At 32.5% G+C, this 20,411-nt stretch overlaps 1 protein-coding gene across 8 annotated transcripts in view; it reads left to right on the top strand.

Moving 5' to 3' along the window:
• OXR1 (oxidation resistance 1) overlaps positions 1 to 20,411 on the top strand; it is a 475,322-nt gene that overhangs the window by 420,499 nt on the left and 34,412 nt on the right. For 6 of the 8 annotated variants that reach the window (XM_059901532.1, XM_059901530.1, XM_059901534.1 and 3 more), the window contains 3 exons: positions 274 to 1,034; positions 4,435 to 4,603; positions 7,833 to 7,995. In XM_059901532.1, coding sequence (XP_059757515.1) covers positions 274 to 1,034; positions 4,435 to 4,603; positions 7,833 to 7,995 — 1,093 coding nt within the window. Of the gene's footprint in view, positions 1 to 273; positions 1,035 to 4,434; positions 4,604 to 7,832; positions 7,996 to 18,907; positions 19,092 to 20,411 lie in introns of those variants that run through there. The other 2 variants (XM_059901536.1, XM_059901537.1) reach the window with 2 other exon arrangements.

Below are 20,411 nucleotides of genomic sequence, written 5' to 3'. Positions count from 1 at the left end.
TTCACCCAGAACTTGTATCTTCAACTTCTCTTCAGGTAGATCAATTCAGGAAATCTTACATTGATATTTCCCAGATCTTAAGCAGTTGATGCAAAACTTGACTTAATTACATGGTCTATAGGAATCAATCAAATTTTTGATATGCTGTTAAGAGATGTATGCTACATCCTTTTAGGAAAGCCTTTTTTAGTGATATTAATTCAGTGTTAAGTTTGTGGAAAATAAAATTCTACAATTTAAAAAGTAATAACTTTAAATTTTGTTTACTGACAGAGAGATAGATCAGTTATCGGGAAGGGACTTCTGCCATTTAAAGAAAATGACAAGAACTAATACTGATGAAATAGACTCAAGAGTTCGCGATGCAGGTAATGATAGTGCCAGCACTGCTCCTAGGAGCACCGAGGAGTCTCTTTCTGAAGATGTGTTCACGGAATCAGAACTCTCTCCTATACGAGAGGAGCTTGTTTCTTCAGATGAGCTGCGACAAGATAAATCATCTGGTGCGTCATCAGAATCTGTGCAAACCGTCAGTCAGAGTGGAGTAGAATGTTTGACAGTCATAACAGAGGCTGCTAGTACTCTTGACCACTTAAAATCCGATTCTGGACATACTACCAATGAAGTTGGGACTCTTTCTTTTAAAACTGATTTAAATAATCTTGAAATGGCTACTAAGGAAGGAGATCAGACTACAGATAATCTTCAAGAAATATCAGGTCCTAAAGAACAAAGCACAGGTATAAAAGGTAATGCAGACCAGGATTTTCTTCTTAATGAGAATTCATTACACCATGAAGAAGGTGAAAAAGAAGGTATGCCCTGTGAGGAAGCAATAGAATTTAAACAAAAGCCAATTGTCAACAAAGGAAAACAAAGAAAGGAACAAAATCAGGACTCAGAGACTGAGGTAGAAGAGCTACGGAAACTCTGGAAAACCCATACAATGCAACAAACTAAACAGCAAAGGGAAAATATTCAACAGGTGTCACAAAAAGAAATTAAGCATAAAATAGCAACAACCAATATAGAAGGTAAGTGTTAAGGAATATATAAAGTTAGTTTATCTTATTGTATATTGTCTCCGTCTTTCCTCACTGATTCAAAAGCTGCTGTATCTTAGGCCACTCTGAAGGATGATCTAGTAGCCCTTGACTGATGTTTCTCTGGGGACAAGTACATAGTCTCTGGTTTCTCCTGTCTTTTCTTATCCCACAGTGGGTTGTACACATAATGAGCATCTTTTCCACCATGTTTAAACATTCCTCACTCACTGCATTCTGTCTTTAAACAATTTATTTCTTGAAAGTGCACCCAAGTTCCATAATGCCTCTGATTTCTCCATTTCTCTTTTAGTTCTTGGTATGTTTCATCATTAGAATACCTTTTAAAATTGCATATGTAATATCGTACTTGCAATTTGCAATTGCCGAAGTTGTAATCCCATCATTTTTAAAAAATGCAGTTAGACATAAAAATCTATTTCTGAAATTCTTTCAAGTATCCACAAGTTCCATCATTGTCTGATTAAATGTTTTCCTTTAAAAAGCAGTACTAAGGATAAATTAAAACACCATTTTGTTTTTTCATACTACTTACTTATGAAAATTATAGTAATAGTTTGTCTTTTATTTCTAATATACAGTGCTTCCGCTTAGTACATTATGGGTTAAAAGGTGTATAGCTCAAGTATCTTAGCTAACATTTCTCATGTTCTTTTGGAGTATTGATTCTAATTAATCCAATTTACGTATTAACTTTCAGTTTTTTTAATTAAAAAATTTTAATTGTTAAAATATACATAAAATAAAAATTACCAGTTTAACCATTTTTAATGTAAAATTTAGTGGCATTAGGTACATTCACATTGTTGTACAACCATCGCCACTATCCATTTCCAGAACTTTTTCATCTTCCTGAACTGAAACTCTGTACCCATTAAACAGTAACTTCCAGTCTCTCCTCCCTGCAGTCCCTGACAACCACCATTCTACTTTTTGTCTCTGTGAATTTGTGTCTCTACCCTAAGTACCTCATATAAGTGGAATTATACCATATTTTCCCTTTTGTGTGTGTGGCTTATTTCCCTTAGCATAGTGCCCTCAAGTTTCATCTGTGTTGTACCATGTCAGAAATTTCTTCCTATTTAAAGCTGAGTAATATTCTACTGTACACAGCACATTTTCTTTATATGTTCATTTGTTGATGGACATTTGGGTTGTTTCCACCTTTTGGCCGTTGTGAATAATGCTGTTATGAACATTGGTGTACAAATAATCTGTTCGATTTCCTTCTTTCAATTTTTTGGATATATACCAGAAGTGGATTTGCTGGATCCTATGGTAATTCTGTGTTTAATTTTTTGATGAACCATTGAGCTGTTTTCCACAGTGGCTGCACCATTTTACATTCCTACCAGCAACACACAAAGGTTTGATTCAGTTTTTAAAAACACTGAATTTTCTTTGTATTGTCTAATTTAGGTATACTGAAGACCTAAGGATTATATTCAGTAGATGTTCAGGAATTCATTTACTCAAAGCAAGTTCTATAAAAGATTGAATATTTTTTCTTTTGTAATTTTTTTCTTTATTCAGAACTAATGAATGTTCATTAAAGAACATTTGACAAATGTAGGAAGTTTTTAGAAAATTTATAAAAATTACTTGGAGTTCATCACCTAGAAATGATCATTGTTAATATTTGGTGTATTTATCTTTGATCTTTAGTGTGTATGTGTATATACATACACACAGACACATACAATTTTGCTAGTTTTTGTATGTATCTTATGTGTATTATTCATATAAAATCGGGATTATATGTTGTTTCTTGCTTTTTTTACTTAGTATATTATGTAATAAACATTTTCCCATGTCATTATACAGTTGACCTTTGAACGACTCAGGGGTTAAGGGGTGACACACACCCCTCTCCCACATTCGAAAATCTATGTATAAGTTTACAGTCAGCCTTCCATATCTGTGGTTCTGCATACATGGATTCAACCAACCATGTATTGTAGTATTATAGTATGTATTATTTGAAGGAGATCTGCATATAAGTGGTCCTGTGCAGTTCAAACCCGTGTTGTTCAAGGGTCAACTTGAATCCATATAATTCTTTCATGGTTTTTAATGGCCCTGTAATTTAGCCATTTCTGTATTAAGACATTCAGTTGTTATTAACAATTCATATTATTAAGATATTTCTTTGATGTTGTAAAGAATACTGGCATAAATATCTTTATTTGATATGTTTGTGTCTGCTGGTTGTCTTATATTTTGAAATCTTTGAAAAAGATAAAATGAGGCATTTCCATTTGACCCAATAATATAGTAGACTACTTTTATTTTATTGGGTTTGTTTGGGTGCAGGGTTTGATGGGAGGGACATCCCATTATGACAAAATACTAAAAGGAGAAAAATTGGTAGATAGTTTAGATAGGTATTCCTGGATTGTTACCGTTTGGTTTCTTCTTTTTGTACCTGTGTATGGAGGGGGGACAAGAAACTTAGTTTTAAGTAACTAATTTTAAGTAACTTGAGATCCTATAATAGGGAAATATTTAAAGTTTCTGATCTTTAGTGACTTTATAATATCATAAAAGTTATAAAACTGTAAATATATAAATATAAAAATGTACAAATATAATTGTAGGAAGAATGGTAAAAGTTCACTCTTTTAACCTGATGGGAATGTTGGGGCTCAGATAGATTATGTACCTTGCACAGTATTACACAGAAAAAAAGCCATGACTAGTACCCAGATCTCCTGACTATAACTAAGTGCTTTGTCTTCCACAGTATGCCACCTTCGTAAGCTAATTAATGTCTAGATTGTTGAATTGAACCATGTTGTCAGACTCTCAGTGTGTCATATGTCAGCATCTGTGGTTGGACGGGTTAGAGATAATTCAGGCTGTCCGAACTGATGGCTGAATCTAGCATATTGTTTTTATCACACCTTCATATGCATATAAAAGCTTCACAAGATTTTTTACTAAATTTTTGTCTGTAACAACCATATTACAGTAAACCTTTGAAAATTCTACAGACTTATTTAGATATTGTTCTAGAAGGCTGATAAAGAACATGCAGAAGATTGCGCATGTGTACGTGATTACTTTAGTGTGGTTGTCACAAACAGAAATTTGACAACAGTTCCTGGATCTTTCAAAGCCTTTTCCCTAACACTTAGATGTAACGTCAGCTCATGCTTTGCCTGTTAGTTCATTAGTCCTGCTGTACTTGTCACTTTGCCTCTGATGGGAAAAAATACAAGCTACTTAAGAGAATTCAGTAAGTTGATGTTTTATTCTGTAATTATTTGTCAGAAGTTTGGAGATAAGCATTACTTAATCTAAATTATTTTAAATCATTCAAGCATGGTGTATGAGAATTGAATAAACACTGTTTGTGTCTCAATTCTAGGTTCTGCACTTTTAAAAGAAAAGAGGAGGCATCGATTACATAAGTTCTTATGTCTCAGAGTTGGAAAACCTATGAGGAAAACATTTGTATCTCAAGCAAGTGCAACGATGCAACAGTATGCACAGAGAGATAAGAAACATGAATATTGGTTTGCTGTGCCACAAGAAAGGTAAAACAACAACAGAATATTCAAAACATTATTGAGATTCCTTGAATTGAAATTATTTCGTGTAATACATCCCACCAGTAGCAAAGTATTGAAATAGTTTATGATTAAAACCTGACATTAAAGCTATTCAAAATCATTTAGCTCCTCTTTTACGCTCTTTAATTTACCCCATTTCTAATTTTAGTCCCCTTCATGGTTTGATGCAAAAAATGTGAACATATACCTAGTTTTAGTAGTAAAGAAACTGACTTAAAATGTCTTAGATCAAGAAGGTTCATCAAAATATTAACTGGTACAGCCCCTACCTCAAGGCAGGTAATGATGTATAATTTCTTTCTTAAAAATTTCATCAAATGCTTACTGAATGCCTACTATATAATAAATAGCACTAAATTAGCTACTAAAAGGATGTGGTCCTCAAAGTATTTTTTATACCCACTACACAGTAAAATTTTTCATCTTAAGTTTAAGCAATTCTAAAGGATGTCTGTCATCACTGCATTGTAAATATTGACATTTTAAGTTAAAACTTGCATTTATATTTTAAATATTCCCAGTAGGATCTAAACATTGTAACAGTTTGCCCTCTACCATTATCCATTTAAACACCACTTGAATGTGCTCTTTAACAGTTAGAATTTGCATCGTTACTTTTTCTCTTTGAATTTGTATTTCAATTATACCTCCTCATAGAATCTTACTCTAAGGTACTATATTTTTATTCCCTTTTACATTTTTTGCAACAAATTACCTATACTTACACATTTATCTGTGTGTGTGTGTGTGTGTGTACTGGAATTACATTTATTTAAAAATTTTCTGTGATTATTGTCAAAAGAGTGAAGGGTCTAAGGCTTACCCTACTTTGCTAACAAGTTGGCCTGCCTCAGTTTAATGCATGCTGGCAGAAAACAGAGTCACAATAGCAGCAGTCACAGTACCAGCACTTGTATGAGTTCTTTGAGCTTCAGTCCCCACAGTTGGATGTGAAGAAGGCCAAGTGACAGCTACATGTGCCATGGGTTATGTTAAAGAAGAGGAACCATAAGTTTAGGGAACTTAAACCTTTTATAATATACAATAAGCATGGTTATTACCCTTTGCTCCAGAGTAAGGTACTATTTCTGCCTTCTAAAACTATGCTATGCTTTGTTTCCTGTTCTAACATACTTGAAAAGGTAGTGCTGAACAAAGATACACAATGCCTCTGCTCACAATACATGTGGAAATCAAAGAGAAAATTGTCTATCAACAACTGCATTATTCCAAATGTTAATTAAACACAAGAAAATTTTATCATTACAATTATTACTAATAAACAATTCATCAAAGCAACATAAATTATAAATTGTCATAATTATTACATATAAAAAAGTAAAATATAGGGAATGCCTTAATAAAATATTTAGGGCTTTCCTCCAATTAGTTTATGTATCCATTGATGAATATTGTTCATTGAAATGATGAGATAGGATTCAGCCCCTCAGTTCTACCCCCTCCCTTTTTTCTTTTTATTACAAGTATTGAGAAGCTTTGTTCATAAAAAAGTCTGTGAGACTGAAAATTTTTATTATAATAATGTCACTCAATTCTTTAAACATGTTTCCATTTATATTCCAAAATTACTTACTTTTCATCAGAATTATTTTTAGTGACCATTAGTGAACAACTTCATTAAAAACTCCTCCAGTTTTATGGAAATCAGTGAATTAGAAACCACCTGATATGCCAAAGGACTTGTTATCCAGTCTTTTAAAACTTTTCCCCATCTCAGTACCAATTTTGGGCAACCAGGAGGTTTTCACAGTTTATGGCATGTAAAATTCTGGATGACTGATGATAGTGCTTTAGTGAAAGCAGAGAACAGGCAATCTGTAAGATATCTTGACCACACTGTTCTCAGGCAGCTTAGTATAATCTTAGTATAAGATTAACATATGGAAGCACAACATAAGAGATTACTTCCCTTAGAACTATCTTATGTGTCTGTGTACCTCTTGGAAAGTCTTTATATGTTGCTCTGAAGACTGTTGCTTTCAGGAATATAATAATAAAATTCTTCTCTCTCCCCCCTCACCTAAATATACAGTACAGTCTGTGCATTCAACAAAATGTGATTAGAATAATTTTAAAATATGGTATGATTTGCATAATTCATGAGTACATGAAAGGCAAAGAGCCAGATACTCAGATCTGCCAACGATACCAAGATGATTACAATGAAATATTCAACCCTATTATATCTTTAGTTAAAAATAATGTAAGGATTTGTTATTCTCATTACTGTTGGTTTTATTTTAATTTTTGCATGGAATTTTCCATTTTAATGTTGTCCTTGCACCTTGGCTAATGTTCATTAAAAATTAGTTTTATTAGAATTTTGAACTGTATTGTATCTAAGTAATTTATGAAAAAACAATTGCTTGGTATCATAGAGACAAATTATCTGAAAGATGATACTTAATACCTTTTTAAAGTGTTAGTTGCCACATAAGAAATGACATTATTAAAAAATTTTATTAAATTAGAAACAATTTCCAGAACAGTGGTTATTGATTGGTATGTGCTAGTGGAGAGTTTTATAATCACTTTTCAATTATCCATGCTAATTAAAGCCAACAAAACATACATATTTGAAATGTGTTGCTGACCCTCAAATAATGTTTATCAGGGATTTAGGCTTTACTCTAGTAAACAGAATTGAAAAGGGGAACAAGAGCATTAAAAGGTTGGATCATCCCTGAACCAATAATACACTGTGTGTTCCTGGTATTTAAAAGTTAAACATACTAAATTTCTATTAACTTGGAAAAAATCTGTATAATGTCCAGGTTTCAAAATAGGTAATTAGTAAGTTGTTTACTTATATTTTAGATAATTAGATCATTGTGTGAATGAGGCCAAAATGGTGGGTTCAGTTCTCCTTTCCATTACTAAGTTTCTTTAAAGAAAAGAAACATTATTGTGGACAGCATCTGAGCTTGTCAAAACCATGCTAAAGAAAATCCTAATGTAGTTTTCTCAGAGCTTGACAGAACACAGCCAAAAAAATTTAAGTTAATGTCTTCCTGGTAGTGGGCTTTGTTTTATTTTTAAATAAAGCATGGTATATATTTTGTATATTTTAAGTCTTCAAGTTTTGTGAAAATACTTAACAAATATAGTTTTAAAATTCTAGCTAACAGCACAGAATACTAGGTCTATTACTAATAATTGCTTGTTCTAACAGGACAGACCACTTGTATGCCTTCTTCATTCAGTGGAGTCCAGAAATATATGCAGAAGATACTGGTGAATATACCAGAGAACCTGGATTTATAGTAGTAAAAAAGATTGAAGAATCTGAAACAAATGAGGATTCTACTAATGAAGCAGCAGCTAGAGAATGGGAGGTAAGGGGGAAAATGTGAAGATTTCACTTATCTTTTTGCTTTGTGTGAATTTATAGTTTTATAGTAGTTACAGGCAAAGTACAAGTGGTCTTTGTACAAAAGAGTAATTTTTTAAAGGTTCACTGTCCATGTATATACATGTTTATTGAATAAATCTGATTAGTAACTTTGGTTTATTCCTATTTGTGATTTTCCTTTTGCTTTAAAATACTAGAGAAGCAACCTATAGCAATAAAATGCTCAATAAAAGATTGAATGAACTTTAGAATAATATAAACTGCTGTTATACTAATTTTCATAAAATACTTATTTCAGATCTGATTTGTTTTAATGTTATCTCCTGCATGGAGGCGGTACAGCAGTTATTTAACACATTCATGCAAATTAGCACTCCTTTCTAATAAGCTCATAAAGCATTACCTTGACATCAGTTTAGCAGTAATGCTAGGGAAATAAGCTGATGCTAATTTTACTAAGTAATGAAAGTTTTATGTGCTCAGATTTACTGAGCTTGTCTAAATGGTCAGATTAACACTAATCAACTTTTTATAACCCCTCTTAGATCCATCTTTTAATATTACATATTATGTTTTTACATGCTTTGTCTTGTGGGATTGATAGGATGACAGTATCCGGTTTCTCTCTTGTTATGGTTGCCTGGATTAATCTCTTCGTGCATTAGAAAATACAAAGCAGATGCTAAAATGTGATAATAAACTGGATCAAATTTTGTTATCCATGTGGTGTTAATGTTTGCAGTTGTTTATGTGATGAATATATTGTGTATGTACTTAACATGTATAATGATTGAAGGTATATACATGGCATGTCTTTTGTTTAAAATGCAAACCTGATTTTGTATGTGCCTAAGTCCATTCTGTGTAGTATATACAGCATCCGTTTCTACTGTGACTACAACATAATGGAGGAAAAGAGTTTAACATATTTTGAGCATTTATTTTGAGTTATTTTAATATTTAAACCAACATTATTAATCTTACCAGCTTTATTCACAATAGCCGCAAACTGGAAACAACCTGAATGCCTATCAGCAGGAGATTGGATAAATAAATTTCAGAATATTTATATAATTCCAAATAATATAGCAATAAAAAGGTTCTATTGGTAACAACAACATGGATGAGTCTCAAAGATAATAGTTTAATAAAAGAAACCAAGCCAGACATAAAAGACTATATACTGTATAATTCCATTTACATAAAATTCGTAAGGGCAAAACTAGTCAAAAGTCCACCAGACTACCTGTTTCTGGGAGTTTAGGGCTTGGCTAGGGGCAGGAGGGAACTTTATATAGAGTACTGGAGATGGTCTGTATTTTATTCTTGGTGATGATTTACATGGGTGTTAACATGTGCAAAATAATCCCTATGTATTTAAAATTAGCTTTAGGATACTTTTAAAATAGCCCAGGTGATCAAAGGTAGTAACAATAGAAGGTAGAGTGGAAGGGGATAAAATAAAGTTTTTTAAAAAGGTATTACCTAGCTAATAAGACAGGATTTAGTGACAATTAGGTAATGGTGAAGTTTCTGACTTGGGTGGCAAGGTGGATGGCAATATTTTCAATCAAGTAAGGGAGTTGAGAGTTTTCTCTCCTTTGGGATTGGAATACTTAACTTTGGAAATAATAGACTTTTATTATTATTTTTTTGAGTATTGACATTTTGATTCAAAGGAACTGCCTCAGTTCTTGTGGAAGACTCTGCAAGTTATGATTTCTAAAGAAAAAAGTCTCCTCACTTGTTTTCAACTAGAATTGATTCAAATAAAAAGAAGATGGATGATAAAAAATTTAATTTTAAAAACTTTTTTTGCTGCATTGCCTAGAAACATTTTGTTGCACTATCTAATACAGTAGCCACTAGTGACATGTGGCTATCGAATACTTGAAATGTGGCTAATGCAACTAAGGAATTGAAGTTTTAATTCTATTTACTTTTAATTAATTTAAATGTAAAAACCGATACTTGATTCAGTATTGGGTGACGCTTAAATATGTTTGGAACAACTTGGATATATGAATCTATTCTTTCAACTATAAGTTTCATGAAATCTAAATATGATCTAAGTAAGTTCAGGTATTTCCTATGAAATTTGGTGTCTGCATTGAGATGTAGTTAAATATACTAATTCCTATAGATACAATAGCGCTTAGCCACTTGTAGCTGTAGAGCACTTGAAATGTGGCTAGTCCAAATAGAGATAATCTGTAAATATAAAATATACATTGGATTTTAAAGATTTAGAATTGAAAGAAAAAAATGTAAGATATCATTAATTTTTATACTGATTATGTTGAAATGATAATATTTTGGATATATTGGGTGAAGTAAATATATTAAAATTGATTTAACTTTTTTTTTCCTTTTTTCATGTGTCCACTAGAAAATTTGTAATTGCATATGTCTTGCATTGTATTTCTCTTGTGTAGTGTTGGTCTAGTGCCTGATAGCTACTAAGTACCTAAACAGTTGTTGTTGCTTTTTTTTTTCCATCAAAAGTCTGTTGTTTACCTTAGGGCTCACTCTTGGTGTTGCACATTCTGTGGGTTTAAAGAAATGTAAAATGACATAAAAAGTATTTTAAATGTTAAAAGGATGTTTTTTAAAAAAGGAATTTGACTAGAGACGTATATAAAATAAGAGTAATTAAAAATTTCTACCTACGGCCGGAGAAGAGGTGACTTAGAATTTAGGATGAATTTATTATGAATTTATTTCATGCTAACATGAAATTTATACATTGGGGAAACTTTTGCATATGATAAACTCACCTCCTCTACTACTTCTCTTCTGTTTCCTTCCTGTCCCCCTACCTCTGTAAGTGGCATGAGGGCAGGGTTTTATGGGTTTCATACACTATCTGCAGAGCTAAGAACAGTACAGGCATATAATTCATCCTCGATAAATACTTACAGCATTAATGAATAAATTTGGACATAGATTAAAATAAATAATGAAACTTGTACTTATTAAAAATTGATCTGTATCCTAAAATAAGTTCTTATGTCACTTGTAGTAAATATTTTGTCATAAAGCCATAGACTCTGGAAGTTGGAATTGACAGTTCAGCCTCTCTCATTTTACATTTTACACTATTCTTGGTTCTGCTTTAATATATTTAGTGATAAGAAACTTACTACCTCAAAGGGCAGTACTTTTCAGTTTAGGACAGTTCTGTTAGAAAGTCCTTTCTCTTAGTGAGTTTAAAGAAACATGCCTTTGTAAGTTTAATACATTTGTCTTTGTTCTTCCTTCCAGTGCACGTTAGTAACAACGTATTTTTTCTATATACTATGATAACATGAAAATTTATTATCAGATATTAATACTTAAATATAATTATTTATTATTATTATCTTCCTTTTTAATCCTCTACCAGGATTATTTTCCCTGGTACTTCTGTTTGACTTTAGTAACTCTTCTTTGATCTTACACTATCCTCATCATTACCCTAAAAGGATTCGTTAACTGTGGCACCCCAAATTACTAAAATGTGCACGTTTTGTAGCAAGAAAAATTCTATAATATTTGAAACAATTTCAGATCCCAAATGTGCAAATTGAAAGTCAGTTCTACTGAAGATAATTAGAAAAGGTTGGAATTCAAGAATTAGAAATGATGAGAAAAGGAAAAAAAGGAGAGCAGTATTAGAGATTTGTACAGTGAATTCCAGAGAGAAGTGAGAGTAGCAGAAACCTACCTTTACTAGCAAAGAGAAAAGATAGCTAAATTTTAAGATTGTCAGGAGTAAGAACCTCTTAAGATACATTAGAACTAAGATTCCTGAATATTGGGAGAAAGAATCTAGAAATACTATACATGTAACTCAAGATGTGTAACAGATTGATGTTATTTAATATGTACTCTTTATTGTTCTAGTTTAGTCATTAGTCAATATAAATATAGTTAGCATAAAACGTCAGCTTACCTCAACATTGTTTCTTTTTTAGCCATACTGTCCTGAGTTTCTTAATTATGAATTCTTCTGCTGTTGGTAGTTTAATAACCCTACCTTGCGACTGAAAAGGAACAATTGTAGAGTCTTCTGGTTTCTGCCAGTATTCAGTGCAAAAAGTCAGTAGAGCATGTTTACTGAGGATAATGTTTTATGTGGGCCTTTGCAGTTTTGTGAGAAATATTACTTGCTTTTTGATGGGGAGTGTTTTTATGGATGTTCACTGAAAAGGAAAATACACTAATGGCATTTCAGCAGTGTCAGGTAAAGGTGGGAAAAGATGCCTATTTTGACTCATACTGTTTGCTGATGATTGTGCTTTGATTTGATTAATACATAAATATAGAGATTAATAGTATAGTGAATTTGCATGTGCCACTCAGCTTTCTCAACTGATTTTATCTGTAATCCTTCCTTTTCCCCAGTTCACATTTCTTCAAATGTGATAAAAATGTTTAAGATACACGTAATATGAATGTATTTTTACTGTTTGCTGTTTGAATCGGCATCCAGCTAATGTTTAGATGTTTTGATTAGTTAAAATGTCTCTTAATTCTCTGTAGATGTAGGTTCTCCCTCCATTTGTTTGCCTTGCTTTGCTTTTTTACCTTGTAATTTTAGCTTTTAAGAAATCATATTTTTCCTGTAGAATGTCCCATAGTCTGGATTTTGCTGATCACATCCCCACAGTCTTACTGACATGTTCTTCTGCCTTGAATTTCCTATAAATCAATATTTAGATCTAGTGCAACTCATTTAATCATAGACTATTATCTTTATTTTACAGATAATTTCTCTAAGCTTGTTTCTTAAGCTTAATTTTAGCTAAAATCCTCAAAGTGGTTAATCTGTAATTCAGAGACTATACTCTTTTACCACACCAAGTTCTCAACCTAGGCAGAACCTTTGAATCATCTGGGGGAGCTTTCAAAAATCTTAATACTCAGGGTCACCTCAGAGCAATTAAATCAGAACCCCTGGGGTGGGACCTACTTATCAGTATTCGTTTAAAGCTCCTCAGGTGATTACATTGTACATTAGAGGTGGAATAACTACTGTACTACCCCAAGCCACCACTTTGGGTGTTGTGTTAAACATATATAATGCTAAGACAAAAGGTACTTTCAGACTATATTGGTCATAATATACTTTAATTTTCAAGTGTCTGTCATGCAAGTTACAATGTATAAAACATTTTCAAAATATTCCCCTTATTTTGGTGTTGCATCTGCACACCAAAAACATAAATTTGCTTCACAGTGGAGAAAGTTTCTTTAATCATTTTATGCTTTGATTTTTAAAAAGATTTCTTATCAATAGTAGCAATCCTGACATAGTTACTTCAGGCATAGCTCCCTTACATACCAAAGGACTCCTATCACCTTATGTACTCAGAGGCACTACAAAGAAAGGGAAATCAAGAAGTATACCAGGCCTTCCATACTTTTTTTTTCATTGATCTATGCCTCTTGAACTTATCTATCAAATGTGCTTTAAAGTTGGATGTACTTGACAAGTACCCAAGTGTCCAATGGTATAGTCTAAAGCAGTGCCTACCACAGTAAGCCTGAAATATCTTTGAAGCCTGTTTTATTTTTAAGGTTCATGTGAATTTTGCATTTATCTTCTTAATTTATCTGATGTACGTAAAAAACTTTTAAAATTGTTATCATGAAATAAAAATGATGCTACAGTAATACAGATCAGTTTTATCCTATCACCAGGTACCATGGCACATAACTGCACCCCTCAGGCTTTATCACCCTCGACCCCAAATACCAACTTCAGGAGGCACTATACTAGAATCCTCTGAAAGTTTTAGGTTTCAGCTTGTCACATGTGTTGAGTGTACCAGTCTTGCTGCTTGATGACATGCCTCAAAAGTAGAACTTTTGAAGTTATAATTGCTTGTTGTACCACTTCCTTTGGGTTGACATTCCACTCCTTTTGGGATAAGAGCTGGCAGAAAAAGTTTTCAATCTTTTTTCATCTCTGAAGTTAATTTTATACCACTTGTAATGCAGTATCTCTCATACTCCAGACCTACTAATTAAAACATCCAGTGGTCAAAACAACTAAGAAATTGACTTTATTAAATTAGCTTTAATTGATTTATTTAAAAGTTTACCTCCCAGGCTTGTTTGTTGGTTAAATTTTAAAATACAAGTTTACTAAGACTGTATCCCCAGGTTTATCCTTGTTGATTAAATTTTAAAATATGGATTTACTAAAATTATATGCCCATAGTAAATTATATAACATATTAGTGCTTTTCATTTTTAAAAGCAATGATTGATATTAGAAGATTACTCTGGTTTACTTCTTACTTCTTACACTTGCCAAAGTACTGATAAAAATATGTTCCATTCAGTGTTTGGTTTCTGATATGACTTGTTCATTTTTAGGTGCTTGACATTACTCACATTTTCTCAAATAATCAAAGCTTTCATTTAACTGAAAGTGTAAATGTAAATATATTGGCTACTTATTAAATAAACCTGTACAAAGGTTTTGTAGTTATTCCAAGTATTTTAGAATCTGCTTTCTGGCGTAGATAATTTTATAAATCATTTATAGGATCTTCCCATTTTGACATTAATTTTTAGTGTTCTCCATTTTAATTATATAAATTTAATATATTTAACCTAATCTTAGCAATTTAGACTATAAAATGTATCATATTATATGCTTATTGATTTGGTTTTCCAGTAGGATGTGGTAATCATCATGTGGAATCAGTTCTGTTTTCTTAGTTGTCACTAATTAAGTAGAGTTATTGCCGTGGTTGTTTATTAGGTTTCTCAGAGAAGACTAACAGTTTGGTAATGCTGCAACTTCTAAGAAGCACCAGTATGAGGAAGCTTCAATTGTTTGGTTAATGTTTTACTTCTTAAGCTGCCAGACAATGAGTATTCTGGTGTTCATTTTCTTAAACACATGGGTTGTTTTTTTGTTTTGTTTTTTAAATTAAAGCACAAGTAATGCCAAAATTAAAATTGAGTCAATATATAAAACAAAATTCCTGATCTCTTAGCCTAGCCTGCAAAATCCATACAGAATTGATTTTGTTCAAAATGAAAGTAGTCTCTATCTCTAAGTCACTAAGTAGAGGTCACATTTCTCAGATAAAAGCAATTAAAGAAGAATATACTTTTTTTTACATTGATCTAATCACATAGGATTACAAATCATAATGCCAAAGAAATTTAGTAAATCTGAAAAATTCATAAATCAAAAGCATTAAAAACAATTAGAATTTATGAGTTAATACAAATTGTCTTATATAATATTTCTATATTGAGTATTTTTTAAACCTCTTTATTGAGGTATGATTGATTTACAAAAAGCTGTGCGTATTTAATGTATACAACTTGATGAGTTTGGAGACAAGTATATATCCATGTAACCATCACCACAATCTATGCCGTAAACATTCATCATCTCCAGAAGTTTCTTCTCACCTCTTTATAGTTATTATTTTGTAATAAGAACACTTAACATAAGATTTACCTTCTTAGCAAATTTTCAAGTATATAGTACAGTATTATTATAGGCACTGCTGTAGAGTAGGTCTCTGGTTCTAGGCTATTATTATGTTTTTTCATATTAGCATTTAGCACCCAGGAGTCATTATGGCCTGTTTTGACTATTACTGATGTTAACTACCTCAGGAAAGTATTGAACCAATGCTTTGCTTTCCCTATTAATAATCTATCTCAGTTACTAGCCAAAAACTATAGACTATAAAATTTCTATTAAAGCACAAAATGTCTAATTGATATTGTGAGAAGGGATGAATGAATGACAGACTATTTGATGATTTTAAAAATTAAAATATTACTTTCAATATTGAGTAGGGTAGATAATGTATTATTGCTTCTAGTAGACCACTCCCAACTTAGAGGATATCAGGTATAAGGTCTTTCAGTAATTTCAGCCCTGATAAAGAAAGTAAAGGAAAAAACATTATTAAGTTGAATATGTGAATTATGAGAACAGATTATGTTCAACCTTTAAGCTGGTTATGTTTTTAAAAATGCTTCATTTTATAGCCTGTCATTTTACATTTTTAATGCTAAATTGACATCTGCTTCAAGCCCTGGGGTGTCTAGACAAATTTAAATGACCTAGCATTATGTTTTCTGAGTATTAGGAAAAAAGAAAGGGCAAGAAAGAGATTTACTGAGTTCATTCTATGTCTGCTAGGTAGGTATTGTATTTATCAAATGGAAGCATTTGGCTTCAAGAAACAGAAAATCACACTTAAAATAGCTAAGACCTGTTGATTTTTCTTTTTCAATTGAGGTATAAATAACATATAACATATTAATTTCAGGTGTACAGCATTATAATTTGATATTTGCATATACTGTGAAATGATCACCACAGTAAGTCTAGTTAATCTTTTTTGTGATAAAGACTTTTAAGATCTATTTATTCTCTTAGCAACTTTCAAATATGTAATGCAGTATTATTAACTATATTCACCATGATATGTATTATATCCTCATGACTTATTTTATAATTGGAGGTTTGTACCTTTGACCCCCCCTTCACTCATTTTGCCCTCCCCTATGCCACCCCCCACCCCCCCAGCAACCACCAATCTGTTTCTTGTATCTATGGGCTTCATTTGTTGTTGTTGTTTTAAATTCCACATATAAATGAGGTCATATGATATTTGTCTTTCTCTGTCTGACTTATTTCATTTAGCTAATGAACTCAGGGTCCATCCATGTTGTCTCAAATGGCAATATTTTAGTCTTTTCCTTTTTTTGCCTACGTAGTATTCCACTGTGTATCTATACCACATTTTCTTCATCCATTCATCCATTGATGGACACTTAGGTTGTTCCTATATCTTGGCTATTGTAAATAATGTTGCAGTGAACATGGCAGTGCATGTATCTTTTAAAATTTGTGTTTTCATTCTTCAGATAAATACCCAAGAGTGGAATTGCTAGATCATATGGTAGTTCTATTTTTAATTTTGGGGGGAACCTCAAAAAATATACTGTTTTCCATGGTAGCTACACCTATGTACAGTCCCACTAGTAGTGCACAAGGGTTTCCCTTTTCTCCATATTCTCGCCAATGCTTGTTATATCTTGTCTTTTTGATAATAGCCATTCTGACCGGTGTGAAGTGATATCTCATTGTAGTTTAGTTGTTTTTCAAAGTGTGGTCCCCAGACCACGACCGGCAGCAGTAGTATCTAGGAATTTGTTTAAAAAGTACAGGGAATTCCCTGATGGTCCAGTGGTTGGGACTCTGCGCTCTCACTGCCAAGGGCCCAGGTTCTAGCCCTGCTCAGGGAACTAAAATACCACAAGCCGCAGCGCAGCCAAAAAATAAAAAAAAAAAATTAAAAAATACATTCTCAGGCTCCATTGCAGTCTACTTATCAGAAACTGGTTTTGGAGCCCAGTATTCTGTTTTAACAAATGTTCCAAGTGATTCTGGTGTAGGCTAAAATTTGAGAGCCACTGGTTTAGATCTTTAAGAACCTATCCTGTCTAGGCATGGAGCCAGCCTTCTCAGAAACACATGGCTGAAAAGACACCTTAGCAAAATCAAAACTGTATTAGGAAGAAGGTGTGGAGGTGTATGCTGAGTAAGACAACCAACGAAATAGGCTATCCTATGCATGGTGCATGTGTGTATATTTTTTAAAATCGCATTTAAACCACATTTTGGTATGCATATAATATTTCTAATTCTAGAAAATCCAGCTGGAAGTAATGATAGGTTTTCAAAAGAGCACCCCACCACCACCAAATTATTTAATGCTGTTGGTGTGTGCAGAGGGAGTGCAGGGGTGGGGGTTGGCGACCACAGTTCACTGTGTATATAATAGAACCCTGTATTGTAAAGCTGGTGTGGAGATGGGTGTAGTGTGCCTACGAAGGACTGTGGTAGAGAGATCTTAGGGTAAGTGTGGTGGAGCTGGTGGGGGAGTTAGGGGGGTGACTGGTATGAGTGGCATGGCAGGGTGGATATTCATCAGGGGGTGTGCTGTGTCTTGTGCATGCACATGCTGGAATGTGCAGGAAGGAGATGGGGGGGTGTGGGTATGGTGCAGCGTTGTATATACTAGAAAGGTAGCTGTGTGTGTGTGAAGGGTGGCATTGTGTGCACAGCTTTGTGTGTACACACAACAAGGTAAAGGGGGAGGAGCAGTTTTAACTTAAAATGGAAGAAATATTCAGTGTATCATATGGCATTGATATTCTAGTTAAAACTGAGGTAATCTAGGTAATTATAGTTTATAGTCATAATAATATTTAATCTTAAAAATTCACTTATATTCAGGATACCCCTGGTTAGTAAAGTATATACATAGGCATAATAAATATAAGTATTTTTTCAAGAAACTAGATGTTAGAAAATTCAGTTTAAAAATGGACTGTGTTAATACTAAAAGGAATTTTCAGGTCACACTGAATATCTGTATAGGATTTATTTGTAGTAGATTGGCTTCATTTTTACATAGTCATTCTAAAAGTTTGAGGATTGAAGAGTCCTCAAAGGATGTTTTACTGCTTAAAAAATACATGTAGGATGAAATTTTATAGGACTCTTAGATGTAAATGAGGAACAGAATTTTATGATTGTATGAGCAAATAGTAAAATGTTAATTGAAATCATTTGTGTACTTTGGGAGGGACTCTGGAAACTGTACTGATTACTTTTTTATGACTGGTTTATTTTTAGTATATTTCTTAGTGTACTGGTATTTGGAAATACATGCTCTGTATCTTTAAGCTTTTTAGTCCTTTCTCTGCACATTTGGGTACAGTGCAACCAAACTTAAACATGGGAAATCCTCTCTTCCCTCCCCAGCTTTACAGTCTCCACTCAGGACTATCTTTGCAATGGATACTACTTGGTGATTAGCTCTCTGTCTTGTCAATCAAATCTTTGTCTCCAGCAAACTGTTTTGTCACTGTAGTAGGGCTCCTGTGCTAGAAATGTATTTTTGACAGAGGAAGAATGCTTTTTAAAACAGTTCTTAGGAGATTTGATGTAACTTAATTTGCCCTGGAAAGGAAATGTCTCGTCTCTGGTATGGGAAAAAGGGGAGAAGGCATCAACCAATTAATCAAAAATATACTCTGGTAAATCTTAATCGATGATTTCAATTTCTATATTTATTAGTCTTTTTATGGTGACATTCTGCAAAATTGTATAATTTAAAAGTTTAAGTATAGAGAATATTTATAGAATGCAAAATTGTATGATTATAAAAGTGTACCTTAATTTAAGCTATTTCTGCTCATCATAAATATCTTCAAAAAGGAAATGAATAAGGGACTGTAATTTTGGTTTGTGAAAGTGTTTTGGTTTTCCTGTTCTACATTAACAGGAAATTATCAAACCTTTATTACTGCCTTAATTTTTAATTTAACTTTGTAGGAAAATACTTGGAATTTTTGTTTTGCTTAAAAATAAATTTAGTAGAACTATCGTAGTGAATTAACTTTAATTTTTATTGACTGGATCCCAGACTAAATACATTTATAATTTTGTGTTTTATGACTATTATTTTAGCAATCTAAGAAAAGTCTTTCTTAAGCTTTCCAAAAAGTTTCAAGCATTGTTGCCTAATACAGAACTTTAAATGATATTCTAATAAAGAAATATCTTACTCAACCTTACTATTTTAACAATCCTAGATATTTTTCAGTATAAGTATGTATGCATTATTTGTTAGAAAATGTATTGCCAGTTGTTTTTTCTTTGGTAATTTAAGATTATATCTTGCCTTATGAATATTAATTTTATTTTTACTGAGATTATAGATGATTTAAATGAGACTAGATATATACTTAGAACCAGGAGTGACTTTGGAAGATGCCCCCAAAGCAGCTTGCCACCCTTAAATGTAAAACATGTAAAAATATCAAAATGATTTCCATTGGTGGTGGTGTAATTTGGCTCGAGAGTACTTTGTTTATGTCTTTTTATTTTTAAGTTGAATGATTTCAAGTTTTTGTTTATGAAACATCAGCACAGAAGGGATTAGGCATCTGAAATGATTGGATTTGTTAAAATTCTGATCAGGTTATCAGATTAGCCAATTAACATAGCTTTTTTTTTTTTAAACCAAGAACAGTGATGCTATGCATGTATTCTTTTGATTTGCAGTTTGAATTAACGTTTATCATTAGTTTGCTAATACTGTAATATAGTTTAATTTATTACAAATGCAGGCAAAACGTGGATATTTTGAACTTTATAGGTCATTATAATGTACATCACACACTTACAGTCACCAATTCCTTTTTAACCTCATAGGAAGCTGTTACGTGATTTTTTTCAGATATGAGAGCATGCTTCTCACTGGTCCTCAGCTCTGCACATAGAGTTTATATATGTTGTTTCACTTAACCTTCACAATAACCTTACAAAGTCAGTAGTACTACTTCCCATTTTAA

This window comes from Balaenoptera ricei, chromosome 17 (assembly GCF_028023285.1).
Source record: "Balaenoptera ricei isolate mBalRic1 chromosome 17, mBalRic1.hap2, whole genome shotgun sequence".
NCBI lineage: Eukaryota > Metazoa > Chordata > Mammalia > Artiodactyla > Balaenopteridae > Balaenoptera > Balaenoptera ricei.
The sequence above is the reverse complement of the archived record's forward strand: the minus strand, read 5'-3'. Positions and strand labels throughout refer to the sequence as shown.